Source organism: Phasianus colchicus, chromosome 14, assembly GCF_987193195.1.
Source record: "Phasianus colchicus chromosome 14, bPhaCol1.hap1.1, whole genome shotgun sequence".
NCBI classification, from domain to species: Eukaryota; Metazoa; Chordata; class Aves; order Galliformes; family Phasianidae; genus Phasianus; species Phasianus colchicus.
In genome coordinates this window covers 18645829-18673119 of record NC_143449.1, presented here as the reverse complement: position 1 = coordinate 18673119, position 27291 = coordinate 18645829, and the positions used below count along the sequence as shown (strand labels likewise).

Here is a 27291-nt window from a genome sequence, read left to right as displayed (position 1 = left end):
GCACCGGCAGCAAAACTCAGCATTGAAGCTGCCTTCAGACTGAGGGGCTGAGCGCCAGCAGGTCCGTGTCACTGACTCAGATGGGCACAGCCCGTGACAAACTTTAACTCTGCTCTTCTGCAGGGACCTCAGTACCTTTCAGACTGGATGGCCTCAGTCCACAATGGCCCATGCCATGAGATAGCTGAGAAGGCCCCATGGTCTCCGTGCCCCCAGCAAGCCATCCCACCAGAGAGGCTGAGCTGGCTGCAGAGGGGCTGCAAACAGCCCAGTCCAGGTGCTGCCTTCTCCTGGCTCCAGGGCATTTCAGGTTTTCCTGAAACAAACAATAAAACCCCCCAGTGACACTCCTGTGACATCCCCAGGGGCTGTCAGCAAAGGTTTCCAACAGCATTTTGGGCAGAAATAAGCTGGGGTTGGATCTGGGGGCACCAGCCCTGCAACAGGCTCTTTGGCATCGTGGTATGGAAACAATTACCTTTTCTTTTTTTTTTTTTTCAGCCCTGTGTTGTGTTTCCCAACAACACAACTGCGTTCCTGCCCATAGCGAGCTTAAACTAGCAGCCCCAGGGCACTGCATGGGGCTGGTGATGCCCCAGCAAGGGCAGCATCCAATCTGCATCCCAACATCTCTTACTCCCACATCAGCCCGAAGTGAAGCAGCTTCTCCTGTGCAGTGTAAGACAGTCCAGCATATGCAGGAGTATGGGATGCCACAAGTTGTTGGGTGGACTGCCCCAACCCCAAAGGACGAGGATATGCCCCCAACCCCACAAAGCTGTAGGGGACATGTGGGAAGCCAGCCTGGCTGCAGTGCCCAGGCAGGACTAGGTTGCTCCAGTGCCAGGGACGTGGTTCCTTGGAACAGCAGCAGCTTCAGCTGCAGTCCCTCCTTTGCTTGGGACAGGGAGTGTTTCTCCAGCTGGCACAAACACAGCACACGTGGGAAGAGGTAGGAGGGCTCCCAGCCTGCTCCTGTTTCATTGTACTGCTGCAGCACAGTGCCTGGCCAGCCCTTGTCCCGCAGGGACAACCCTAAGTGCCCCCATCTGAGGAAGACATACATGGATCCAGCCAGGCTCAGCTGTGGGGAAGATGGCTATGCCAGGGCAGAGCCCAATCCCAGCTGGCACAGGTCAGGAACAGGACCATCGAGACCCACTGCTCACCTAATCACTAAAGTCATGAGAGGAAGGCAGAAGGCACACAGAGCAAGCTGGAAGTCAATTTAGCCAAGATGAAATTATATATGTAAAAAACAAGGTATTAAAAACAAAAACTAGAGGCAGATGAGATCCAGCCTAGCACTGACAGTGCTGGGGCAGTAGCTCCACCTCCTTGCCACGCTCCCCCCCCACTCCCAAGCTGTACCCCAGCAGCCTGACCTGCAACAAGCTGTTCACATTACCGTGGGACACAGAGGCCTGCCCTGCATCAGGCCCCAAGGACAGGCAGGAGGGCACCAGCTGTCCTGTCCCTGGGGCAGCCACACAGACTGCACACACACAGCAGCCCAGCGCTTTTATTGTCGAGTTAAAAAGCCCTAAGACAGAACCAGGAACCTCTCTGCAGGAGGATAGCCCTGGAACACAGCTCCCACCTGCTCCCCAGTGCCATGGGGGTCAGCCCTGGCACCCACAAGCTATCGTGATCTCTTGTGGGGGCGGCGAGAGAACTGCTTGTGCTGTTCAGGTGGGGTTTCAAGTGCCAGCTTGGTTCCACTGTCAGTTGTGGCAGCCACAGAGGGGACGTCCTCAGCAGAGAGAGGCTGGATGATGTGACCTGCCCGTGTGACAACACGGGGAGCGGTGAGCTTCTGGAAGGCACGCTGTGTGTTCCACGTGGAGCCTATGGGCGTCCGGATGCACTGCTCAAATTGCTGGTGACTCTCAAAGGGGAAGGGCAGCTCGCTGACCTGCAGGGAACAGCAGAGAGGGTGACACTGCCAGCAACCTGGCCCTGCGCTCTGGGGCCGCTTTCATCCCATGTGGACATCGACTTCCATCGCTCCATGACCTGTTCAGCCCCTGCCCCACGATCCCCTCCTCCCTCCTGCCTTAAGTCCAATGTTTAGTAAGCCTCAGGACAGCAGATACAAGAGCACTCAAGGGAATAGGGCTATAAATTCCACCTCATCCACTGCCCCCAGGGCTGTCAAAACTAAATGGCACTTTTACAAGCAGGGAAGTTTTGGAAAAGCCCAGGCCAGCTCCAGCACCCACCTGATGTGCTGCTGCATGGATGTTGCGCTGCTCACTAATGATAACGTGGGGCAAATGCTGGTCCTTCCTGGGAGGTGCCGGGGCTGGCTTGATCAGAAACCTGCCAGACAGGTGAGAACATCAGATGCCGGAGCAGGGCTGAGGCACGTTGCTGCAGCAGCCCGTCCACACATACCGTTTTATTTTCTTGTTGCTGGGCTTCAGGCCGGTGCCTCCCCACTCGCCCCAGCCTGGCAGAACCAAGTTCAGTGGCTGTGGCTTTGCAGCCTGCTCTGCTTTGTGCTTCTCCCGATTGAAGTCGGCAACCACATCGTCCCCAGCAAAGGCCTCTGTGATCACTCCTCGCTGGTCAAAGTCATCCTCCTGCAGAGATGGGAGTTACAGCCCCACAGCCAGAATGGCCCCCAGTCCAGGACAGCCCCACGCTGCTCACCTCTTCCACCATGACCGCAGGTAGGTTGGGGCACTGAGCCTCCCGGAGCTTTCCAGACAGCACAGACTGCAAGCTGATTATTTTCTTCTTGGTTGCTGATTTCTCAGCAGGCTTGGCTGTAGCTCTGCCTTCCTGCTGACGGCGTGCTGGCTTCTCTGTGCCCACAATCACTGGCTTCTCCTGCTCTGCTGTGAGCTCCTCAGAGGCCAAAGCCTCAATGTCCTCCATTGTCTGCACACGGTGCAGCTGCTCTGACAGCAAGGGCTCCTCCTGGGCCTGGGAAGGCAGCTCGATCACTGGGCTCACCTGCTCCTCGACACTGACTGGGTGGATGGAGCCATCCCCTGGCAGTTGTTCAGAAACTTCTTCTGTCTCATCAGCACCTACGCATCAAGAGAACAGTGGAGGAACATCCACCCCATGAACAGGAGAGGAAAGAGAAGAAGAGTTGAGTGAAAACACAAACCTAATGACCCATCTTGCTCTGTGACACTGCAGACACCAGGCAGGACTGTGAGCTCCTCGCTGTGCTGCTCAGGACTCCCTGAGTGCCGCTGCCGTGCTTGCCGCTTCTGCTGAAAGTCTTGTAGCAGTGCCTCCTCCTCTGACAGCTCTTCCTCCTCCTCAGACATCTCCTCCTTGTTCTCTACAGCAACTGGCACTGCAGCATTTCCAAGGTCCTCTGGCACATCAGGCTCCTGGGCTGGGTCACTGGGTTTGCCCAGCATCCAAGGATTTGCTTTGTTTGCTCCGACAGAGACAGGAGGGATAGCTGTGGAAGTGAGGTCTTCCTCAGGCACGTCAGCTGGCTCTTCCTCAGGCAATTCCACCCGCACCTTCTGCGTCAGCTCCTTGTTCCTGGCCAGCTGCTCTTGCATGGCCTTGCGGGCCTGGGATGGGATTGAGATGTTTCTAACACAAGCCAGAAAACAACATGCCCCCTTCCTTGACCCACTCTCAGCTGCCCTCCCCTTCCCCAAGCTGCATCTCACCTCCAGGTCATACTTGGCCATAATGGCCCGTGAGCGGGCCCATTTTCCCTTGTTCTGGTGCTTGAGACTCATCCGCTCCTGGGGCAGAGGCAAAGAAAAGCATCAGAAAGAACACTCTCAGGATTAGGGACTTCCCAAAGGATGAAGAAGAAGCAAGAAAGCAGCACCTCCATCCGGAGCTGATCCAGCTCCTCCAGTTTTGCCAAGGCAGCCTCGGGGTCTGACTTCTGCAGCATCTCAAACTCCTTTAAGGCCTTGCGTCTCTTGCTTTTCTTCAGCACACGATGGTACCTGCAGCACAAGAGCAGACAGTTGAGGAGTGAGATCTGGTACAGGCACCCAGCCTCTGCTTCGGCAAGGGAGGACTGTTTTGTGCAGGAAGCAGCACTGCTTCCCAGCAGCATTTCAATTCGAGTCTCTGCTTTCCTCCACCTTTTAACCACTCTCAAGCACTGGGCTCCAGATCACTGAGCCCAGCAATGCTATAGCCTTACTTCTTGCTCTTGATCTTCTTCTCCCGACGAGCCTTGGCTTCATAGTAGGACTGCAGAACTCGAGCCTTCTGCAGCTCTGCTCGCCGCCGCTTGGCCTGCCAGGAAACACAGTGCAAAGAAAAGCATGAGGGAAGAGGCCTGCAGAGGCAGAGCGCAGCTGAAAGAACCACCACTCACCTCCTCCAAGCTCATTGCCTGCAGTGAGGCTTTCTCCTGAGGTGTCAGGAGTGGGTCTGTGATGGGCTGCTGTGTTTTGTGGAGCAGACCAAAGATTTCCTGCTCCAGCGGAGTTCGGGGCTGGTGATGAGACAGAACAGGCAGTGAGACTGGATGAGGCACAAAAGACTGCAGGAACAGACACCCACACACACCTTCCCATCCTTCCTGAAGCCAGAGCAGTCCCATAGGAGGGCACAAACAAGCCGAAGTCCCAGGCCTCACGAGAGACAAGGAGAAATCTCTACGCAGACAGGTGCTTGTTGAGCTGGGAGCTTGATAAAGACTGCCCTGACCTGGGAAAGCTCTCCAAGGATGAGTAACTCTCCTGAGGAGCAACGCAAACTACAAGGGAACTTGTGTTCAACACTAGAAGAATAACCAGAACTTATTGGCACACAGCATTTTGTGAACCAAACCCTTCAACTCAAAGACAAGCAGCTGAGTGCTACGAGCAGGCACCTAAGTCAGGAGAGGGACTAGGAAACAGCAGGCTTAGCTGATGTGCTGAGTGCTAAATAAAAGCAGGGAGGAGAACTGCGTCTAGTGGCAGCATTGGGCTTGTGACAGCACCCACCTTCCATGCTGAAACCACTTGCTCCAGGGGGGCAACTGCCACAATCTCCTCCTTCAGTGGGAAAACCAACTGCTCTGCACGGCGGTTCTGCAGGACCACTGGTTGCCATTTGCCAACATCTTTAGAGCTCTTGACATAGGCAGCCTCCCTCACAACCTGCAGATGGGAGCAAGAAGGAAAAAAAGTGAGCAGAGAAGCTGATTTGTGGGACAAGACAAGCCAGACAGAATCAGAGAGACACAGATGGCACAAACGGGCTAAAGATTGTCCCTTAGGGCTGGAATGCCCTCTCTGTGCTGCCTGCAGCAGCCCCACATACCCGCTCTGCCTCCTCCTTGCTGAGCGGCAGCTCCACCGCCTTCTTCTGCTTCACTCTGTTGAGCTCCTTCTTCACAGCGCTCAGGGCAGACCGGGCACGGATGGGCTGCAGGAGCTCGGACAGGACAAGTTTCTCCCCAGCACCTACACAAGACACTGTGCATCAGCACCACCACGGTGCCACCAAGTGGGGCAGCACCAGGGAGAGGCGCCTTCAGCCCAAAGCCCAGCACAGCACACCCTGAGAGCTCTCCCCAGCAGATGGGGAGCAGCCTCCTCAACAGGGGAGCTAGGGAGGGACCCCACCTTTACAGCTAACGTTGAACTCAGACACCTGTGCACCGGCCTCGGAGCGCTCGGCCAGCTTCTGCCTGTCAGGACGATAAAGTACAAAAATGAAACAACCGCGTGGGAGCGCAGCGTCCCGCCACGTGCTCCTCCCGCCGGGCTGCAGCGGGAGCTCGAAGCCCCGCACTCACCGCTTCCGCCCCGTGAGGGCGCTGACCGCCTCCAGGAGCTGCTGGTGCCGCCGCTCGCCATCGTCCTGCTCCTGCCGCACCGGGCACACGGTCAGCGGGGCCGGGCCTGAGCGGGTGAGGCCCAGCCCCGACCCCCCAAGCCCGCTCGGCGCCCCCACCGGACCCCGCGGGGCAGCGGAGCGCCCGGTGCCGTGGAGCACAGCCCCGCACCGCGCCAGCCCCGCGGATCCCGCTCACCTCCTCCTCCTCGCTCCCGCTACCCGCTGCCTCGGTGCCCAACCACTCCTCCGCCATGGCGTCGCAAAGCGCCGTAGAGCGCGACGCTTCCGCCCTGCACGAGGCGCCGCACTTCCGCCCGGCCCGTGACGTCACGGTCGCCATGGCGGCGGGGCACGGGCACCGCCTCGAAGCGGGCGGAGCCGCGGCCGAACGGTGGCGGAAGGGCCGTAGGGCCGCGCTGCGGGTGGGGCGGGCCGCGGGGAGGCGCTCGCCGCAGCGGCTCGACGCGAACGCGCGGGAGCGGATCGCCCTTTTCCTTTCTGTCCCGTTCCCCTCCGTCTCCTTCCCCGCCCCTCCGGCGGACCCCGGCAGCGCCCGGCCCGGCCCCGCCCCCGCCACGTGCCGTGCCCCGCCCCCATCCCCGCCTCCCCTTGTTCGCACGGGAGCGTTGGTAACAGCCAGAGACCGACACCGAGTCCAACCAATGGGAGAGCGAAGAGGGGAGCGGAGGGGCGGGGCGCCGAGCGGCGGCGGCCCAATGGCGGGCGCGGCCGCTCCCACAGCGGCGTCGCGGGGAGTGGCGGCCCCTCCCGCGGCGCTGAGCAGCGATCGGCGCGGCCCGCTCTGGCGCTGCCGACACCGCCTGGGGGTGAGCGGCGGCCGCGCGCTCCCCTCCCTCCCTCCTCCCTTCCTCCTCCCGATCGCATCCCGTCCCCGTTCCCGGGGGGGCGGGAGCCGCGCTCGGTGTGCGCGGGGCTTTCCGCGGCCGCGCCCTGTCCCCCCCCACCCCCAGCACACACCCAGCCGCGGGTTGCCATAGCGACAGCCTGAAAAAAAAAAAGGGGGGGGGGGGGGATGTTGCCATGACGACACCACCCCCCCACCCCCTCCCAACCCCCCCGTGCTGAGCCGCCCTCTCCCCGCAGCGCACGGCCCAGCCCAGCCCGGCCCAGGCGGGCCCGAGGATGCCGGGGGCGGCGGAGCGGCAGCGCCCGGCCGAGCGGCGGCCCCACTGACGGCCCCGCCATGTCGGTGATGGTGGCGAGGAAGAAGGTGGTACGGAAATGGGAGAAACTGCCGGGCAGGAACACCTTCTGCTGCGATGGCCGCATCATGATGGCCCGGCAGAAGGGCATCTTCTACCTGACGCTATTCCTCATCCTCGGCACCTGCGCCCTCTTCTTCACCTTCGAGTGAGTGCTGGGGAGGGGGGGGTGGAGCTGGGTGGGACCTCCTGACACCGCGCTGCTGTGCTGGGGGGGCAGGAGGGTCTTTGTGCCCTTCTTCCCATCGCCACGATGGGCCCGTGGCCTTGGCTTAGCGGGAGGGGTTGGGACCCAACGAGGCATGGATGCAATCTGACAGCAGAGGGGTCAGCGCCCATCCCACCGCCCCGGAGCTGCTGGCAGCGCCTGGTCCGGTCCTGCAGCCCTTACAGGTGGGTTCTGCCCAAGGGACGGGGCCTCCCACCTCCCCACAGCCCTCTTTTGGAGGGGCAGCCCAAGCTGTGTGCTGATCCCCCTGAAAAATAGACCGTGGCATTTGTTTGGCTGAGTGCTGCTGTTGCGTGAGGGGGCAGGACAGCTCTTTGGCCTGATCAGGAGATGTCAGCTTCAACAACAACAGAACTTTCCTTCTTCGGCTTCCGTCGGCGTGTTTTTGTTGGACTCAGAGCGGTGAAGTCCTGGTGTTAGGTAACACAAAAGCTCTTTAAGGCAGCAAGGTGAACGGAGGAACCTGTTTGTTCTTCTGGTTGTTCTCCCAAATCAATAGCCCGGGTGCTGGGCTGCCCCAGCCCAGGGAAATGGCCTCAACTTCCTCTGGCCAAGCATTGCCCTCTGTGTTGGCAGATGTGGCCTCAGAAGGGCTTTCTGGAAGCCCCAGGGAGGCTCTCTCATGTCCCAGCCAACGGGCAGTGCCTGCTGTCAGGCCCCAGTTGGGTACCAGATTGGCTTTTCTGCTTAGTCGCCGCGTAGCTTTGGGATGAGCATCACACAGCTGCAACACAAGGTGCTGGGCTCCTGAAATGATTCCTGACTCAGTGTCACGGGTAAGCAATGGCACTGCTTCCTGATGATGTCCTATCAAAAAAATGGGGCTCAGACTTCCTGCCTTGCAGGAGCAATTACTAAGTGTTACTACTCCTGAAGCAGTGGCAGAGATAATTGCTCCCGCTCCCTGCGGAGCCTGTCCCCAGTCTGTCCCCTGCTGCAGCTCATAAAGTAGATGTGCCCTATGTCCACAGCCCTGCACGTGCTGGCAGTGAAGGCGGTGCAGCCGGGAGCAGAATGGTGCGGGGTTCTGCAGGTGAGGGAGAGGCTGGAAAAACCCCAGACATCGATGTGATGATCTCAAAACACGATGCCTTAACGCGCTCTGTTTGAGCGAGGTGGTTTTGTTATGAAATTGTTGGTGGCTTTTTGAATTTGGGAGCGGAATGAAATGTTGTCTTCCAAACCAGAAACACTCCACAGTGTTTTTGTTTTGCTAGCTGTGCTGCGAAGGCTGTCAAGTCTAGTGCTGGAGCCCTGGTTACCCTTTGTGTTATCTGTGTGCATTAGGGTGCTCTACCCGGAGGGCCTTGGCTTTCATCTGTCTGTTGCTGGGTGTGTTACTCATTCCTTTCAGATTCAGATTCTTTGGCATTTGCACTGAAATTCACCGTTCCCCCCCCCCCCCCGAAGTTTGTTCTACAATGGACCAATTGGGGTCGGTGGGGTTCGGTTGCAAAGACGAGCAGCCTGCTGGGTGGAGGAGTCGTTTGAGTCCTTGCGTGCTGACTGCAGGGTGCCTCTTTGGAGCGCTTGTTCCATTCAGCTGAATCACTTGCGCAGTCACACCTTGGCTGAGCGAGGCTGGAGGTGCCTGCAGCCAGCCAGCACCGCAGCTCAGCGCTCACCGCCGTGCCGCGCTGGCTCCGGTTACAAACGCCGTGGTGTGGATCCGTTGCCGACTGGCATCGCACGTCACGAGATAAGCTGCTCGCAGAAGGAGTCCTCCCCAGCCGCCAAATGACAGCCTTTCTGCTTTGGCTGCTGCTGGTGGCTTTTTTTTTTCTCCCCCGATCTGCCGCATCTCCGCTTCAACAGAGCCAGCGAGCGGGCGTTCCGCTGCTTCTCTTCTCTTGACCTCAAAGCTGCAGATAGGAATGCTGTTAGAGGGGAGAGGAGGAGGCCCGGAGGATGGATCCAGCTGCTGGACCCGGAGGTTGGCCCCTCCATCCCAAAGGAGCAGAGGCACTGGGCTCTATGGGAGCACTGGGCAGTGTGCCCAAGGGCAGATCGCAGCTCCTGCTGCTCCCAAGCTGAGCTGGTCCCCATGGAGTCGACCCCTGTGATTCGTTGGGTCTGCTTCACAGCCATAACGTGTCACATAAAATTGTGTTTAAATGGTGTTATTTGAGGCATTTATTGAGTGTGCTGTACTCAGGTGCTCAGTGTCCAGCTGTACCCATGGGGTTGGATGCGATGGGAAGGACAGGTGAAACCCTGCTGAAATGGCTTTGGGAAGGACGGGAGGGGATAGAACGTCCCCTCTGACTGTGCAGGTTTCTCTTTGCTGTTTGCTGGTGCCCTTGCAAGGGCTGTCCTGCAGTGACAGGCACCCACTTCTCTTTTTCTTTTGTCTCCAGCTTTTTAGCACAAGCACTCACCGTTTGTAAATGTTACAGCAAGATAGTGCCCGCCATGCCACGCTCCTGGCTGTGGGAAGGGGCTGCTGTTTGCTTTTCTGATAACCAAGCTCGTTTATCTTTATGGTTTTTTCTACGTTCTTAGCTATGTAGGCATTAAAACGTCTTTGTTTTTTGATAAGTTGAGAAACCTGAGCTGACCCTTCGTCTGACTTTGCCTTCCGCTTATTTTTCTTTCGTAAACCCCAGAGATTCAGGATTTTGTGCTGTTCGGAGCTGCAGCTCAGGTGGCTTTCCTCTCTGCTCAGAGCCTTGTTAAGCATTGTCTAAAGCTGCACAGGAGCTGTTAGGTGCTTGTTAGTGTTGTCGTGCTCTCTGTACTCTGAACTTGATGGCACGCAGAGCTCAGTTCATGCTGCTCACAAGGACGTGTCCGTGTGGAGCTGCCCCTGTGTTTCTGCATTACCTGCCCTTTCTCTTGCACTTTTCAGGTCACTCCTCTGCTCCACCAGCATTCCCCACACAGACCCTGGTGCTGCCTTACTGCTGATGTGGGTTTGGGCAGCTTGGGAGCACCCAGTGTGTGCTCACAGTGTGACTGCACTCCAACATGTGGTTCTGCTGTTCCTGCTGACTGATGGGGATGGTTTCTCCCAACGGCTCCAGCTGTGCCTCAGTGTGGTGAATGACTCCCAGCCTGAATTGCTGTGCTGCAGACAGTGCTCAGGTTTTCCCCTTCCTCTAGGCTGTGCTGGTTGTGCTGGCCACGGCACGGCTTCCCAAGTGGCCTCAATGTCACCAGGACAGCGAGCCTTAAACTCGCAGCACCTCCATCTGTTGCTTCTGGCTGCTCCCCCCTCCCCTTTCTAATGGTCTCTTTGTTTCAGTCTTTCTCACCCCCCTCCCACGGCGCATTGTAATAGTGCTGTTATTGTCTGGTATTAGATGACAAAATGCTCCAGAACACAGATACTGCTCTGGGAGGGGAGGAGGAGCCATATCCTGACATCCCAACAGTGTGTCTCTGTTGGCGCTCAGCTTTCCCAAACAAAAGATCTTTAAAATGTCTGTTACTTAGCAGTGTAAATGAATTACCAAGCTTAATCACGCTGCAAAGCATGAACTGAAGAATCCCAGCACAGTGAGTACCTGGCTGCCTCCTCGTTCCTGCTGAGCCAGGACCCAGCCTGCTCTGCATGGTGCTGTTTCCCTTGCTGCAGCGGAGAGGACAGTCGTGCACTCATCTTCCATCTCCTAAAATCACAGCCTCCTTCCCATTCCCATGCCACATGGTGTGACAGCAGCATGGTGCAGCCTCAGCTCTGCCTCCCCACACTGCTGCTTTCCTTGCAGAGGTTCCCATGAAGTGGTCAGCCAGCAGCAGGTCGTATCCATGCTGGTGCTTGTGCACAGAACCTCTGCTGTAAAGCTTCATTCTGTGCCTGAGGAGCACACCCAGCAACATCACATGTTTGCAGGTAGTAAATCTCTGTGCTGACAGCACGCTGAAGAAACTTGTGAAGGTGTCGATGTGTGGCTGAGGTTGGGAGCTCTGGCCCCGTTTCAGCTCAGCTTAATGCAGTTGATGAATCCTTTCTCTAAGCCCATAACGTGTTCCTGTTGTTACAGCAGCTATGAAAGCTGTCCTGTCAGCTGGACAAGGGTCACGCTGCAGCCCTTTGGGACAGACCGTGTGCAGGAGTATTCCTTCCCAAAACAGGACCCAAGGTTGCTGTTTAATTGCGAGTTGACTTGCAGCTCTCTCTCTCTAGACTTTGTCCTTACAAAAGGGAAGGCAAAGTTATCTCGAGCTGCATTGAGGCAGTAAGCCCAGCCCTCCCACTGCTCGCTCTGCCTTTGCAAACTAGGAGCTCCTCGCTCCAAGGGTTGTACTGTTTTGAGTAATTGCAGAGTTGGTAGAGTCTAAAATTAATGATGTTGGTTTAGGGGATGGGCCCTACGTGTCACTGCGGCCAAAGCGTGCCGTGCTGTGTGGTCTGTCTGTACTTTGCTGCACACAGGGGACAGGCACCAGAGCCGAGCAGCAGCACATGGAAATCTGTTGAGCCTTCCTGCAGTGAAGGGTGAGTTTGCAGAATTTGTTGCTGCAAAGGAAGCAGAACTTCACCCCAACACAAGCAGGCTTTTGTGAAGGAACCAAGGTAAAAATGTATATTTTATCAGCCTGATGCCACCCTAAACCATGATTTCCGTACACACCTTCTGTGTGGCCTGTGCTGAATCACCCGTGGAGACATTTACAGGTGTCCAGAAGAATCATGAGGCATAATGAGATTATTTTCCTTTGTCCTTCTGTACTGCCTCCATCAATAGGATTATCAACACAAATTTCTGCTTGGGCTTTTCTGTATGTGTAAAGCAAACAAACCTCAGGCCGTGTTTCCCCTCTCAGGAACACACGTGGGAGAGCCTTCCTACTTCATTTGGAACTTCTTTTGAGTCCCTTGCCTCAGAAGAGTCAGGGGAAGCCAGGTGTCTTGTTGCACAGGGACACTGTGCTTGAACGTGAATCTGTCCTGAGAAGGAAAGGTGGTGCTGGAAGCTGCCTGAATATGGGACAGCCAGAGATTCCTATTGCTCCAGTGCATGTTGGTGCTTGTGGGCTTTCAGAAAAGGCTTTGGGTGCTTCTCCTGTAAGGTATGCCTTCTTGGCAGTGGCTGCCATAGATGTCCTCTAGGCAGGATCTCTGGAGCTGGCTGTTTGTTTCTGTTGTCACCTGTGACTGGGCAAAACAGGAACTGGAAACAAAGCAAAGTACTCAAAAGTATACTGTGTTCTGCCTGGTTAAATTCATGGTGCATCTCTGGTCGTAGCTGGCTGTTAGAGCTGCCCCAGTGATGTTGCCTCTTTGGTGGTGGGATCAGAAGGAAGTGCTGAACAGAAGTGCCTGCATTTCAATGACGTGCCAGAATTTGAGGTCCTGGTCTGGACAGACCTTACTGTGATCCAGTTCACTGCTTCCTGCCCTCTTCTGCAGGTGTCGATACCTGGCAGTCCAGCTCTCTCCAGCCATCCCTGTGTTTGCAGCAGTTCTCTTCCTGTTTGCCATGGCCACACTCCTGCGGACGAGCTTCAGTGATCCTGGGGTGATCCCAAGAGCCCTGCCTGATGAAGCAGCCTTCATTGAGATGGAGATTGGTGAGTGCTGCACCAGCCCAGTTGGTGATGACTGGAAAAGCTTCAGTGTTTCTGGCATACTTTAAGTTCTCTGCACAGCTTTATTCCCTCTTGAGCCTCTAAGAGTCCCGGACTGGGCATCTTACAACCTGAGGGCTAATTCTGCTTGGCTGAGTCTCAGAGAGATGGTGCAATGTTCCTTTCTGGCAGCCTTTACGCACGCAGTTTTCTCTGTCAGTAGCTGTGTACATTATTAGCTCAGTTTGCTCTTGGTAAGGAGTGCAGGAAGCTTGATGCAGGACCTGTAATTCTTCAAGTAAAAAGGAAATTTGGCGGATGAAGGTCTGTTCAGTGATTTATGTTTTTTTTTTTTTTTTTTTAATTTTTAATTTTTATTTTTTTTACTTTCCTCATACCTTCATGAAAGCTCTGGCATCTCTTCTTCCAGCTCCAAGCTGGCAGATTGGCTCTGGAGTGTGTGAGCAGTGCTACATCCACTGGCTCTAGACCCAGCAGGTTCTGAGCCAGCAGGTGGAAAAAGCAGGGAGGAGATTTTGTTGCTCTAGTCTTGTCATGTCATAGCAGCAGTCTGATCTCTGCTTGATTCTTGCTCTCAGAGGCCACCAATGGGACTGTGCCACAGGGTCAGCGCCCGCCCCCACGGATTAAAAACTTCCAGATCAACAACCAGATAGTGAAGCTGAAGTATTGCTACACGTGTAAGATCTTCCGTCCACCCCGTGCCTCTCACTGCAGCATCTGCGACAACTGTGTGGGTGAGTAGAAGAGGCTGTGGCTGCTCCTGCATCTGGGTGCTGGGTGAGAGCCTTTGGAAGGGAGCAGGTGAAGATCTGCACTCAGTCTCTTTCTGCGTCCTGTCTCACGCTGCACGTGCTTCCAGCAGTGATGGAGGAAGTCCAGCATGGTGTTGTCTGAACAGATGGGGACAGTCTGCCTCATCTTAAGCCTGAGGAGCTTGAGATTTGCTCAGAAACCTGAAGCCAGATGGTTTGTCTTTGCCAGCATCTCTTTGGCAATAACTATTCTTATATAAGTCTAAGTTAACCATGTAAACACACAATCCATTTTTGAGTTTCACTGAACTGCTGGGCCAGAGGAAGAGCTGCAACTTGTGTGAAAACAACTAATTGTACGAGCTTGGAGACCATGCTCTTTCAACAAGTACCCTTTTTTTGTCTTGTCCCCTTCCTGTTGCCACAGCAGCTCTCTTAGTCCTCGTACGTGCCATAATTAGCTCATATTCCCCTTTTGAATCCATCTCCTGTGCAGTCCTTTGACCATTTACTCAGTCTCTTCAACCCCGTTTTAATGATCTCAGTAGGAGTAAGGTAGCACGTGGGTTCAATGAGAACTGCTGAACCCCCAGCCCCTCAGCCAACCTGCGTGCTGTAAAAGCTATTATACCACAGGTCTCTGGGAGAGAAGACATGCATGGGGCTGAGCTCTTAAATTAGCTTAAGATGCAAACTGACTCAGTAGAACAGTTTCACACTCTTTTACCTAGCCTCCACTGCTCCCTCTGGAAGGGAGCATGATACAGAGCCTTGAGTTAGCAGGGAGGTCACCTTGTTAGCCCAAAGAGTTCCTGTCAGCCGTGTAGATTTTTGAGTTCAAGGCACAGAAATAAACACCTGGAGGCAGACAGAATTGCTTTGGAGCAGCACTGATTTCCATCTTTGCTTTCACAGAGCGCTTTGACCATCACTGTCCATGGGTGGGCAACTGCGTGGGGAAGAGGAACTACCGCTATTTCTACCTCTTCATCCTCTCGCTGTCACTCCTCACCATCTACATCTTCACCTTTGACATAGTCTACGTAGCACTGAGTGAGTCTGGCTGGGCTGGCTGAGGGTGAGGGAAGATGCTGGTGATGTTATGAACCCAGAATTAACAGACTGTGAAAGGGAGTTGGACTCGGTGTGATGTCCCAGAGACCGAATACCTCTTTCTTTATATTGCCAGAATCTCTGAAGATTGGGTTCCTGAACACATTGAAGGAAACCCCAGGGACATATCCTTCCCGCAGTGCAGAGGGGTTGGCTTCTCCTAAGCTGGTGGGGGAAGTGTGGGCTGCATTATGGAGGGAATGAAATCCTGATGCCTAGGCTTCTCTAAGGAGTTTTTCAGGGCATCTCCCCATTCCTCCTTGATTTACAAGGTAATAAGCAATTCCAGTGGCTTTTGGGAGGGCATAAAACAGAAAACTGTGCTTGAGTGAAAAAGAGAAACTGGACCAGTGCACTTGGGTGGTGTGACTCATCTGGGGCTTGACTGTCTGCCTGATTCCCAGTCCTTAACTGTTCTCACTGTACTGGAGGTGCTCATCTGTTTCTTTACCCTGTGGTCGGTGGTGGGGTTAACTGGGTTCCACACCTTCCTGGTGGCACTGAATCAGACAACCAACGAAGATGTAAGTAGAATCTGTTCCTCCTGAGTCACCCCTGTTTCACTTTGCTTCCTCTACGTGTCAACCATTGCAACCATCTTGCTAAGTTGCCCTACTCATGCTGCAGCTGGGGGCAGGTGGGGGTGGAGCATATCTGAGCTTGTGTCCTGTCTGTTGCAGATCAAGGGTTCCTGGACTGGAAAGAACCGTGTGCAGAATCCCTACAGCCATGGCAACATGGTGAAGAACTGCTGTGAGGTGCTCTGTGGGCCTCTGCCCCCCAGGTACGTTCTTGAGGGACAACCTTGCTGTTGCTGTTCCAGATCCTGGGACCCTGAGGAATTCTCCTCCTTGGGTGCAAGACCCAGCTGCCTTTCTCCACTGTGTGCTGAGGGCTTCTAGAATTCTTTTGGGCTACTGCCAGATGCTCCAAGGAGGAAGGTCTTGTTTTGCCTTCTTTGCATGTTTCCAGTGATGTACTCCCAAACAGTGTGTTTGGGAAGCAAGGGAGGGCTGAATTCCCCCTCTCTGGGCCAGCACATGGAGAGGAGGCAGTTTCCAGGGCACTTGTTTTGGTGGACTCCCACACTGAACTGGGTTGCTTTCCAGTGGGCTTGGTTTTCCTAGCAGAAACATTGGCACTGTAAGCTAGGATGATGCTGTACATAGCCTGTTTTGGAGTCAGGGAACCTCTTCCCTTGACTTTTGTCTTCTTCTATCAGCAGTTTTCCTGCTAGGAAAACTAGAAGCTGATGCAGGTAAGGTGCAGATCTCTTAACAGTGTGATTTTGTTCTTGCAGCGTCTTGGACAGACGGGGCATTTTGCAGCAAGAGGAGAATGCAGCTCAGGAGGAGACGTGCACACGGGGGCCCAGTGCTCAAGAGCCCACTGCTGCTCAGGGCCCTGGTGGGCAGGCAGAAGAGAGCAGCACTCAACAGGATGGCAGCCTTCCTCACCAGAGTGCCGTGAGTGATCCCTTCTATATGGACTGGACCTACTCCTGCTTAGGTGTGAGCTGCTTATTTCTCTAGCAGAAATAGTCCAGACTGCTCTTGCTGGAGCAGTCCTGTGCTCCACATCTTCCTGGAGCTGATGTTCTGCCTCTGTGGTGGATCCTTGCTTTCCATTTTCTGAAGCACATCTGAGAACTCTGCCTGGCAGGGCTGGAGGCAGGGGCTTCAGGGCCACATCTCTGTGCACAGGCGTGGAGGTGCCTTCATGTAAGTCACTGCTGTTTTCTCTCTCCAGGTCCCTGTGCCATCCCTGAGCAACGCTGAGATGCCAGAGAAGAAGCAGCTAACAACTGGGGAGCTCCCAGCCCTATCCCAGGATGCTGGGCAAGCAGAGCACTAGCCTCTGCTTGAAAGGGAGAACTTTCTTGTATTGTCGAATCAAAGCTGGAAGTGATTGAGGAGAGGAGGAGATGGGCTGGATGGCAGGCAAATGATTCCTCACGGCCGTTTTGCTTTAGTCATTATTCATCTCGATGTGCAGGCAGTGCGGGCTGGTGCTGATCTTGCATGGTGGCCAAGGATAACGAGCACAAGTGGCCTACTGTGATCACTGAGGGACACTCCCCACCACTGGCTGGTCTCCCTGCAGGCCGAGGCAGGAACTCTTGCTCTGCAGGTTGTCTTCAACGCTAAATACTGGCTCAGTGGTCTGAGCTGTCCCCACGTCTGGCTCTGACTGAGCAGATGACTTGTGGTCACACAGCTTGGATGCGACGTTAGGGCCGGCCTGTGCCCTGCTGCTGAGGAATCCTGATGGGAAGGGGAAAGCGATTTATGGCAGTAACGTCCTCTCTCCCCTCCTCCCTCCTTCCTCTAATCTGTGGCATTGTTTTATTGGTGAACGTGGCAGGGGTTGTTCAGGAGACATTGCGGTGCCAAAAGGGCCCAAAAAACTGGGAAGGTGTTCTGCTGGCAGTGGTTTCTCAAGTCATTTCCTTCCTGTGTTCCCTCCTCACACGACTCAGCAGGTGTGAGAGCGGTGGTGGTGTGGGCCTTCCTTGGCATCTTTCCCTGCAGCTCACGTGTGCCGGGGCGGGGAAAGGAGCAGAGCAGCCCTCCTTCCTGCTGCTTGTCTCTGCGTGCACGGTGTGCCCAGCTGCCTCCCGGCCTCATGCCAGGGCTGAAGGTGCTGTGGGTGCCTGCACCCTTCCCTGCCGGGCTGGGTCACACCGCTCAGCTGCTGCTCCATGCAACCTCAGCCCCGATTCTGTGTGGTGTTGTCGTGTCCCCGTGCCCCCCCCCTGCATTTCTCAGACATCTTTGACCGGCTTATAGAGCCTTCGTGCTGCCCTACTGCACGAGGAAGCAGGAGAGATGGTGAAGGCCCTGATACTAGTTTCCAATCATAGCTCTCCCTCTCTGGGGCCACGCAGAGGCTGGAGCTGGAGGGAAGGTGTCTTTGTGTCCCAGCAGCTCACCATCCCTCCCATCTGGGTGTGCTCCATGCTGCAGTACCCCCCTCATTCCCTGTCCTTCTGCATCGTGCTGCTTCCAGTAGTGATGTGAGATGGAGAGGAGGGCAGCCTGGTCCCTGCAGCTGCCTGCAAGGAGCTCTGGAGTCCTTCCCTGCGTATCTGGAGTGGCCCCACTGCCCTTGCACACCTCTCCTGCCTGCACCAATGCTCTACTGGGCAAATCTCAAAGTCATTGCAAAAAAAAAAAAAAAAGAAGTGTATTTTGGGGGGTGTACTAATCTATTTTCTAACTCAGTGTGTCAAGTGCTGCCTGCTAGGCTGTCACGGATGCTGCCTGCACCTGTGGTTCCTGTCTGCTCTGTTCAGGTTCTTGTGAAGGAAGTGGGGGTAGGGTGAGGGTTGTTTTTTCTTCTTCTTTTTTTTTTTTTTTTTTTTTTTAAACAACAAAGGAAACTTAATTGCTTTGGAAAATGGCTGAGCTGTAGCCTCTGCCTCTGTTTGTCTGTGCTTCCCCAAGTGAGCTGCTTCCTTCCTCATCCCCCCGTGCACCTCACACATCCATGCAGCGCTGGAGCCAGCCCTTGTCTTACCTGTGTCCTGCTGTTCCCCCAAACACAGCCACCAGTGCAGCAGGAGCTGGTCCTGGGAAGATAAATTGCCTGCAGCCTCACTGAACAGGCACTGCTCGGCCCCCATCTCTCTCCCCAAGCCTTTGGGGTAGGTAGGAAGGAGGCTGAAGGCCAGAGCATGTATTTATTGGGATCAAGCATAAAAGAACAAACTCGAGGCTCAGAGGTCCACCACAGTGGTCCCACAGTGTGGGAGTTGGAGGTGATTGAGTGCAGCTGTGAGGGCCTCAGCTGTCTGAATGCTGCAGTTCCCACAACCCCAGGGTTTGGTTACAGGTGATACACACTCCTCATCAGCTCATTGCCCCAGTAGTGCTGCAGCTCCTCTGCCCCTTCCCAGAGATGCCTGGAGCAGCTGATGCTGGGAGGGATCAGCCTGTCGTGTCCTGCAGGGCTATGGGAAAAGTCTGGACCTGCATGGGTTCACTTTCAGGCAGCACAGTGCTCAGCCCCCTTCCTCACACAGCCCCTCTGGAACATGGGCTGCCTCCTGGTGTCCTGCTGGGCTGCTCTCAGGGCTCAGCTGAACCTCCTGCACACCTCCTTCCCCGATCTGCTTTGGCTGTGTGAGGATGGTGGTCGGGGAAAGCCAAGTCCTGCTTGTAGAGATGTTGCCTCGATGCCTCTGCTTGCTTGCTTGATTTGCTCAGTGCTGTGCTTGCTCTGTCCATGCTGTCCCTGTCCTTACAGGCTCCTTTGCGCCGCTGTTTGCTTGGCCTGGCAGATGTGGGCTCCCAGAGGAGCTCTTGAAGCTGTGGATGAAATGGGGCAGCCCAGCCCTGGCAAACAGACCTGCAGCATTTCTGGGACTCTCCCGCAGTGCCTGGAGCACTTGCAGCGTGGGATGGTGGTGTGAGGCAGCACAGAACGTCCTGGAACAGCACACCTGGGGGATCGACCCACCTACAGCACAGGGTCCTGCAGTGTGCCCTCATCCCTGGGGCTCACCCACACCCCACCGAGTTCTCCCCTCTGTCCGCTGCCACACCAGAGCCTGTAAAGCACGGCGGGGGCTCAGGAGGACTCTGCCAGGGACAGAGCCTGCAGCTGCCCCTCAGGGCTCGGCAGCTCGGCCTCCTCACGGCTGCTATCCAGGGTCTCAGATCCCTCGAAGCAGCCCGAGTCCCGGGGAATGTCCCCCTTGGGCTCTGAGGGCGAATGCTGCTCAGCGGTGCCGTCCCCTTCCTCTGCCTCACTGCTTGCTGCTGGGGGACACAGGACAAAACATCAGGCCATCAGCTTGCTCCCAGCCGCCAAGGCTAGAGCCAATGTGGGACATCCCCTGCCCAGCCCTTACTGTCATAATCCAGGAGGAGCTCAGCAGCTGTGAGCAGCTTGGCGCGGTGCTGGGGGTCGGTGATGTTCAGCTCATTGAGGTGGGTCTCCCGCAGCTCCTTGAAGTCCTCCAGAGTCTGGTAGCCGTTCAGCAGCAGCGTGGAGATGTGCTCCTGGGGCAGCGAGCAGCACGATGGAGAACCCAGCCCTGCTCCAGCCTCGTGCATCCCCTCTGTCCTCAGCCACGCTCAGGCACGAAGCAGAGGGACCAGAGGATGGGACAGTGCGGGAGCAGAGCGGAGGCTCCACCTTTCCTTCCTATGATGCTCTGATCCTTATCCCAACCCATCCCATCCCTACTGCTCCCCTGTGCTACCCATGTGATCCCCTACTGTCCCCCATGGGCCAGGTGAGCTCTGCCCCTGCCCCACTGCAGTGCCTGTTTCCCCCCCCAGCCCTCACCTGCAGGTTGATGCGCTCCAGCAGCTCATGGAGGGTCTTGGGCTTGAGCCGCTTGCTCTTGGCCTGGCCCCGGCTCTTGCGGGTGGGGGCTGCCTCCTCAGGGATGACATCCACGTAGATGAACTTGAAGGAGCCCACCTTGTTGTTAAGCAGCCCCGTCCAGGTGCCCACAGGTGGCTTCTCGATGATGCCGATGATATCCCCTTTCTGATCCAAGAGATCACAGCATCATTTGGGTTGGAAAAGCCCTCTCGGATCCCCAGCCCAGCCCACCCCACCATGCCCATCACTGCATCCCTCAGTGCCACATCCCCACAATCTGGGTGATGGTGACCCCACTACGGCTTCGGCAGTGTGATATCCACCCTGAGCCTCCCACCACCGTGCCCACCCCCCTTCAGACATTCCCAGACACCCCCTGGCCCTCACCCGCAGCTTCAGCGAGTCCTTATCATAGGGGCTGGGTGTGAAGTCGGTGTGCACACGGGCTCTGCCACAGAAGGGCCCGGTGTAGGCTGGGCTGCTGTCCTCCAACCGCGGGCTGTCCTGGCTGGTGGAGCTGGGGCTGAGCCCCTCACTGCCTGCAAGGGGATGGCAGGGCTCAGCACCGGTGCCGAACTTGGGGCCATGCTTGGAGCCTGGGCTGTGCTCACCGCTGGACAGCTGGCGGCTGACAGACGGGTGTGAGTCCTCCTCCATCTCCATGTAGGACAGCGGCATCTTCTCGTGGCCCGGCTCCTCTGTGCCAGCTGAGGGCAGGGGAGACGGACACCCCTCTTCCTCCACCTCCGCCTGCTGTGGGGAGTGGGCTTGGTGCTGCAGAACGGGGATGGCTGCCCCACAGCCCCAAGCCCTGCTCTCACCTTCCCCTCAGCCAGCGCCCGCACGGCCATGCGGCCCATCTTGCGGTTCATGGTGCGGGAGATGACAGCCCGCCACTTCTTGCCCAGCTTCATCCCACTGCTGCTGCCCCGAGCCGCCTCCTCAGGGCCTGCACTGCTGGGCTCATCCTCGGGGATCTGCGGGGAGACAGAGAAGGGAGGGCATGGGGGGCTCCCAAGGCTCCAGATCAGGGCAATGCCAGGCCCCTGGGTGCCTCACGGGATTTGGAGAAGGGCTGCGGGTGGGGACAGGTGCTTACATTTTCCTCTAGGTTGAACTCCTTCTCACTCGTCACCGGGGAGCTGACTTTGGATTTGGCAAAGTCCTTGAAGCTGCTGGAACGCTGCAGGGAGAGCTGGGGGCGTGGGGAGGGGGTGAGGGCTCTTTGTGCTGCTCTCTGCTCACCCCCAGCATGGCAGCGCTGCCCTCAACCACGGCCTTGCAACTTCCCCACCCAGTTCTTCTTTTTGCCAGCTCCACTGGGCACCCATTTTATTTTCTCCCTGCTCCTGCACTTTGAGCTCTCAGAGTCTCCTCTGCATCCCTGTGTGACAGCAGCTCCCGGCGCTGCAGTTGGCACCACGGCTTCACTGCACAGCCAGCCCCATGCTGGGGAGGAGCCGGTGTTGCAACAGCACTGGCACAGCGTTGGCAAACCGCGAGCTCGGAGGGGGGGGCGGGAGGGGTGAAGGGGGGCCCTGCCCTGCGCTGCACCCTCAGCAGCATTGCAGCCAGGGAGCGAGAGGGAAGTGAGAGCGGTGGGGATGCCCAGCGGGGCTCTCTAGGGCAGCCCTGCTCCGCGGGATGCTGCACAGCCATTCGCTCAGCAGCCCGGAGCTTCTCAGCGCGGTGACCCCGCTCGGCTCTGCTGGGGAGTGCCTTGCAATGGAGACTAACGAAGAGCAACGGTGCTGCTGCTGCTGCAGACCCTGCCCGCAGGCCGAGGGCTCCGTGCCGGTGCAGAGCTGCCGGAGGAAGCGGCGGATGCACGTGATGGGGCTGCAACCTCGCGCTGCCTCGACCGCAGACACCTTGCTGGGAGCCGTGCCCGGCAGCCCCGCCATCCCCCCGGCAGGAAACGGCAGCGGCCGCCCACACTGCAGAGAGCAGCGAGGAGGGGGAGCTGCTGCCCCCCGGCACGACCCTACGGATGCCCGCAGTCATTTAGGGGTCTGAGCATCCCCAACCCCGCATCACTGCCGCACCCCGAGGATGCAGCCCCTGCTGCCGCCCCGCGTTGGGCGGGCACCGGGTGGTGGTGGCTGCTTCCAGCAGCTTCAGCTCCCAGCCTGAGCTGCGCGTTCGTGGGGCTGCGGTGTCGTTGGTGGCTGCTGGCAGTGCCACCTCTGCCCCGCTCCATCCCAACCTCCCGGACGCACAGCCCGCATCACCCGGTGCTCTCAACCCTCAGTCCCATCAGTGAAGGATGGCCATCTCCGGGCCAGTCCCGGCGCTCACCTTCCTGTGGCCCGGCTCCTTCTCGCCGGCATTGGATGGCTTTCGGCGCAGCATGGTGCTGGGTGCCGGAGCACGGCGCAGCGCCTGGCGGGGCACGGACCGAAGCGTCGGCACCGCAGCTGGGAAGCGCACAGGAAGCCGGCGGTCACATGAGAGCTCTGAGCCGCTCAGCTTCGGGGAGCGCAGCCCGGGCCAGGAGGAAGGAAGCTCTCCTCGAAGCGGCCGCCCTGCCCAGCGCCCCGGAGCGGTGCCATTTTCACACCCTCGCACCCATCCCCACCGCTGCTGCTGGGCTCCGCGCGTCCCCGAGCAGAGGGCGAGGTTCCCACCGTACCCATCACGTCCCATTGCCCTGCACTTCGGCCAACCCCTGCGTGGGGCACAGGGTTGGGTCACGCTCAGCCAGCCCCAGCACACTGATGCACACAGCCAGCGTTGACGCCGTTTAATTGCAAAGCACAAATATTAAGAAAGAAAAATAAAAAGAAGACACAACGAGGAAGTGAGCAACAAGGAGAAGAAACGTCCCTGGCTGTTGGTGGCAGGGTCAGGCCTGCAGCACGGAGATGAGGGAGGTGATGGCCAGCACGCCCAGCATGGCAGCGGTGGTGGAGGCAGCACTGCTCAGTGGGAAAGGCTCAGTGTTTCGCTGCAGCCAACGGTACTCCTCCTCCAGCTGCTGCCGCTGCAGCTCCGGTCCCACACGCGCACGGATGGTCTCATAGTAGGCGTTCAGGTACTGGAGCTGTAGGCAGACACATCTCCATCTGAGTGACCGTCCCCACCCCAGCCCCACGCACCCACCTCAGCTCTGCCCGTCCTGGTTCCCATACGTGCTCCTGGGACAGGAGGCTGACATCGATGAGGTTGCGGTCATAGGGCACCAGGGACACCACCTCGAAGGTCAGGAAGGGCTTGTCCCCTGTAGAGTGCTGTTGGGGGAGGTCAGAGGGTGGCTGCAGCCCCCGTGGCACTGCCAGCCCCTCGCTGTGCCAGAGCCCCCCATCCCCATGCAGAGTCCTGGAAGGGGGTCAGCAGTACCTTGGTCTGTGCTTCCACCACCAGCACGATGTCCTCGATGCGGATGCCGAACTCACCATCCTGGTAGTAGCCAGGCTCTGGGGACAGTGCCCAGCACATCCTGAGCCCCGGCAGCACCTCCACCCCATCCCACCCCCCTGGGCAGAAAGCTGTGGAGCCTTGGCACTGCCCCGCAGTCATCCCCACAGCCCCAAGGCAGCAGGAGCCGGGTGGGCGCACGCACCGATGGATGTGAACATGCCTGCAGTCAGTGGCACGTTGTTGGACTGGAAGCCCACCGGCCCTGTAGGGGACACAGGGTAGGTTATGGCTCACTGGGACAGTGTGTTCCCCCCCCCCCACCCTGTCCCATCTCACCCCCAGTGCTTACACTCATGCACTGAGAGGAAGTTGCCAATGCCGTGCCCGGTTCCGTGGCCGTAGTTGAGCCCCACTTCCCAGAGCGCCCGGCGGGCAAAGGTCTCCACTGTTCTCCCTGGAGGATGAGGAGGTGGAACAGAGCTGGGAGCAGCAATGGGACCCCTGCCCTGCTCCCACCACACCGAGCTCCACACCCACCAGCTGTGCCAGATGGGAAGATGAGGCGGGAGAGGTCAATATTGCCCATCAGCACACGGGTGTAGGCTTCCTATATGGGAATAAGGGGCTGAGCACGATGGTGTATGGGACATCCCTCTGGCCCCACGGCATTGGGACCACCCCACAGTGCCAGCACCTTCTGCAGCGAGGTCGGTGTGCCCCAGTGCACGGTGCGTGTGATGTCTGTGGTGCCATCCCTGCAAAAGGGATGTGAGTGGGGCCCCATCACCCCACTGTGCTGCAGGTACAGAGGGAACAGGGAGTGCTACGCACAGATATTGCCCGCCGGTGTCTGCCAGGTACATCTCATCCACTGACAGCTGTCGGCTGCTGCCGTTGGCTGGGCTGGGAAAAAGGGGGAGGTGAGAACCCATCCAAAACGACCCCACACAGCACATCTCCCTCTCCATCCCCACACCTGTAGTGTGCCAGCGCCGCGTTGAGCCCGCTGGCAGAGATGGACTCAAAGCTGGGCCCGTGGCTGTACTGCTGTGCCCTGGAAGGCAGCAGAAGGGGGACATGCCGGGGGGGTCCCTGCTGCCCCATGCCGGCTGATCCCCCATGTAGGCACCGACCTGCGGAGGGCATCGATGTGGCGGGCACCCGAAAACTCATCCACCAGCCCCTGCGGCACCATCTTCTCCAGCCACAGCAGGTATTGGATAACAGCCACCGCATCCCGAACCTGCGGGCAGCCTCGTGGTACCAGGAGGTGTCACCTTCCCTTCCCCCCCTCCCTCGAGCTGCTGGTGAGGGGATGGGTACAGCCTTACATGGGCAGCTCGCAGCAGTTCCTGCTCCTTGGCATTCTTCACAGCCTTGGCGTGCATCACCGGTGAGTAGCTGTCCTCCAGCAGCTTCTCCTGCACAGGTGACAACGGTGGGACACAGCCAACCCATCCCCTGCTCCCAGCCTCACCAGCAGGATTTCGTGGTGAACCTCACCTGGGGGATGATGCTGTAGAGGCCGTAGGTGGTGTATTCAGTGCCCAGCCAGATGGTGACGTTGCCCTGAGCATAGTGATGGAGGTGGGAGCTCACCTGCCCGTAGTCCCACAGCTCCACACACAGTGGCCCCGGGCAGCCGGAGCGCAACGACTGCTGAGCCTCCACTGTCAGCCGTGCAGAGTCCACGAACAGGCTGGGAAATGGGCATGGTGATGGGGGGGGAAGGGGCTGGGGGTGTGGGAGGGAGCCTCTGGGTTTTACTGGGAGGGGTGAGGTTGATTCTGGGAAAGATGTAGGACTTGGAGGTGGGATGCAATGGGGTGGGCACTGCAGGATACGAGGGGCGCATGGGAAACAGGTAGAGGGATGGTGGGGGGGTCGAATAGGATAAGGGAGGAGGGTTGGGGCTGAGCCCCACAGCAGCCACTGCTCACCTGATGGTGGTGGTGGTCAGGAGAGTGTAGGAGTAGAAGACGGGGTTGTAGGGGATGTCGTCTCCGCGGAGGTTGAAGAGCCCTGCCAGGGGTGAGACATCAGAGCTGTGCCCACCCACACCCTGATGCCCCTGGGGCAGTGCCACAACCCTGGTGCTCTACTCACAGGCCGTCTCCTCCAGCCCTGAGAGCAGCAGAGCTGTGGGACTCCGCATGTGCTCCTCCATCTGCTGGCGGATCCCAGCCACCTTCTCCTGCCAGCTGCTTCCTGGGGTGGGGGGGGGGAGGGGCTCAGCACATGGCCCTCCCCTGGTTGGGCAGAGATGGATGAGGGGGTGTACCTGTGAACTCTTCTGGGAGGCTGTAGATGTGGCTGGAAGGTAAAGGGGGTCTCTGGTTGCCCCACACTTGGTCCACAAGGTTGGTCTCCATGGGCAGCAGGGTGATGCCAGAGCCCTGCAGGGCCTGCTGGTAGCTCTTCCATGTGTCTGCAGGGAGAGTGGCCCACGGGGCTGCATCACCCAGCGACCAGCCCATGGGGAAGCATCCCCTCAGTGCCAGCCCACCCTACCGATGGAGAAGAGGAAAGGGTCCAGGCTGACGTTCCCCCCTGCAGGAACCACCTCCACGATCCACATCCCGATGGACTCAATCCAGGCTGCAAGGCAGAGCTGTGCGGAGGGGGTTCTGGCAGTGGGCAGCCCCTCACCCCCACATCCCTGCACTGACTGGTCCTCTGCAGCTCCCAGTTGCAGTCCAGCTGCCTCTCTGCCTGTGTCCAGTAGCGGCTGTCGGTCCACAGGGCTGCTCTGTCCTCTGTCACCACGCCGGTGCCTGGGGGGCAGAAGGTCTCAGGCATCATCTCTCCCCCAGTCCCAATCCCCAGCAGCCCACATCCCCCCAGGGCTGGGCACAGAGCCCAGGAGGGATGCTCCCACCTGCAGAGCCGGTGAAGCCGGTGAGCCAGCCCAGGCGGGCATCCCTGTCAGCAATGTACTCGCTCTGGGGATGGGATGGAGAGGTGAGAGGAGATCGGAGAGCCGGCACGGCGCGTGGGGATGGCACCTCACCATGTGGGCATCCGTGGAGGGCACGATGTAGGCGTGGATGTTATGGGCACGCATGGCATCCCGCAGAGCTGTGAGCTGTGCCGAGCTGTTGGTGGCCGTGGGAGGCAGGTACTGGTGGCACAAAGGGACAGAAGGGAGTGGGGCTGGGCAGCGGGCCATCGAAGCACCCCAGGGTGGGTGTGGGCTGTGCGCGAGGGGCTCACCGGGGGGTCCACGGAGCAGTCCCTGATGTCGGTCCTGGGGGAGGCGACGAGCTGCGAGCGTCCCATGAAGCAACCTGAAGGGTTCTGAGCCTCAGCTGGAGCTCGGGCTCCTGCTCAGCCCCAGCCCGGCCGCAGCGATGTGTGCCCCGTACCCTGCAGCAGGAGCAGCCAGGCTGCTGTCCAACGGGAGGGTGGCATGGCTGTCACCGCGCTGCGGGACGCGGAGGGGACGCTTGGTGCCGTGGAGCGACAGGTCCCTCCTCCTGCGCCTTTGCTCCCTGGGTGGAGGGATGCCGAGGCCCCGGGCAGAGACCGGGGGTCGTTGTCCTCTTCACAGAGCGCTTCTGCTCTCTAGATAACCAGATAACAGCAAACAGCTCAATCAGCACCGAGTCCAAAGATCTCCCGGAAGCGGAGGTGCGGCTGTGCCAGCTCAGCCTGGCACGTCCCTGCCGGCTATGGGCGAACCTGTGGGTGCTGCACTGCCCCAGAACCATCCGCCAGGGGGAGAGGGATGGCACGCGGGGTGGGTCACGGCGGCATCCCGCTCAGCCTGCCCTGCCATCGGCCTGGAGGGGACTGACATTGAGCAGCACGGGGCGAGGGTACGGTGCTGCCGTCCTCCGGCCCCGCTATGGAGAAGGGCAGAGCTCGGCTCCCGAGGTCACATCCAGCGAAAGGACGAATCCTGCCGCGCCGACGGGGCGCGACGTCCTCCCGCTATGGGGACATCCCTGCAGGACGGGCTCCGTGC

At 58.2% G+C, this 27291-nt stretch overlaps 4 protein-coding genes across 7 annotated transcripts; 1 reads left to right on the top strand and 3 right to left on the bottom strand.

Annotated features, from left to right (window-relative positions):
* Nucleotides 1-930: 930 nt before the first annotated feature.
* Nucleotides 931-6298, bottom strand: UTP14A (UTP14A small subunit processome component). The gene is made up of 14 exons (XM_031594042.2): nucleotides 5969-6298; nucleotides 5732-5802; nucleotides 5559-5623; nucleotides 5254-5396; nucleotides 4935-5090; nucleotides 4319-4438; nucleotides 4142-4236; nucleotides 3815-3938; nucleotides 3648-3725; nucleotides 3122-3545; nucleotides 2656-3038; nucleotides 2398-2585; nucleotides 2223-2322; nucleotides 931-1915 (listed from the first exon to the last, which is right to left on the bottom strand). Exons 1-14 carry the CDS (start codon nucleotides 6110-6112, stop codon nucleotides 1643-1645), a joined length of 2364 nt encoding a protein of 787 aa, XP_031449902.2. The 5' UTR covers nucleotides 6113-6298; the 3' UTR covers nucleotides 931-1642.
* A 221-nt stretch (nucleotides 6299-6519) lies between these two features.
* ZDHHC9 (zDHHC palmitoyltransferase 9) lies at nucleotides 6520-17056 on the top strand. 2 transcript variants are annotated; one of them, XM_031594047.2, is made up of 10 exons: nucleotides 6520-6599; nucleotides 6877-7143; nucleotides 12581-12741; nucleotides 13338-13496; nucleotides 14430-14567; nucleotides 14704-14752; nucleotides 15049-15151; nucleotides 15308-15411; nucleotides 15928-16093; nucleotides 16377-17056. In XM_031594047.2, the coding sequence occupies exons 2-10, from the start codon at nucleotides 6977-6979 to the stop codon at nucleotides 16479-16481; spliced, it is 1152 nt and encodes a 383-aa protein (XP_031449907.1). In that variant the 5' UTR covers nucleotides 6520-6599; nucleotides 6877-6976; the 3' UTR covers nucleotides 16482-17056. The 2 variants fall into 2 exon arrangements, with proteins under 2 accessions (XP_031449907.1, XP_090006613.1); XM_090150487.1 differs by lacking the exons at nucleotides 6520-6599; nucleotides 6877-7143 and adding an exon at nucleotides 10722-11042 and having other exon boundaries at nucleotides 12563-12741.
* Nucleotides 17057-18298: 1242 nt separating this feature from the next.
* SASH3 (SAM and SH3 domain containing 3) lies at nucleotides 18299-22424 on the bottom strand. 3 transcript variants are annotated; one of them, XM_031594046.2, is made up of 8 exons: nucleotides 22263-22424; nucleotides 21064-21159; nucleotides 20786-20941; nucleotides 20576-20714; nucleotides 20352-20503; nucleotides 19923-20129; nucleotides 19483-19633; nucleotides 18299-19390 (listed from the first exon to the last, which is right to left on the bottom strand). In XM_031594046.2, exons 1-8 carry the CDS (start codon nucleotides 22314-22316, stop codon nucleotides 19200-19202), a joined length of 1146 nt encoding a protein of 381 aa, XP_031449906.1. In that variant the 5' UTR covers nucleotides 22317-22424; the 3' UTR covers nucleotides 18299-19199. The 3 variants fall into 3 exon arrangements, with proteins under 3 accessions (XP_031449906.1, XP_031449903.1, XP_031449905.1); XM_031594043.2 differs by having other exon boundaries at nucleotides 20576-20717; nucleotides 22263-22421; XM_031594045.2 differs by having other exon boundaries at nucleotides 18299-19387; nucleotides 20576-20717; nucleotides 22263-22419.
* A 268-nt stretch (nucleotides 22425-22692) lies between these two features.
* XPNPEP2 (X-prolyl aminopeptidase 2) lies at nucleotides 22693-26875 on the bottom strand. The gene is made up of 21 exons (XM_031593922.2): nucleotides 26690-26875; nucleotides 26538-26611; nucleotides 26335-26445; nucleotides 26203-26266; nucleotides 25994-26098; nucleotides 25836-25922; nucleotides 25606-25752; nucleotides 25431-25532; nucleotides 25265-25346; nucleotides 24828-25023; nucleotides 24656-24745; nucleotides 24458-24567; nucleotides 24301-24378; nucleotides 24156-24227; nucleotides 24019-24079; nucleotides 23862-23931; nucleotides 23674-23778; nucleotides 23527-23586; nucleotides 23304-23380; nucleotides 23096-23194; nucleotides 22693-23007 (listed from the first exon to the last, which is right to left on the bottom strand). The coding sequence occupies exons 1-21, from the start codon at nucleotides 26733-26735 to the stop codon at nucleotides 22810-22812; spliced, it is 2034 nt and encodes a 677-aa protein (XP_031449782.2). The 5' UTR covers nucleotides 26736-26875; the 3' UTR covers nucleotides 22693-22809.
* Between the last annotated feature and the right edge of the window lie 416 nt (nucleotides 26876-27291).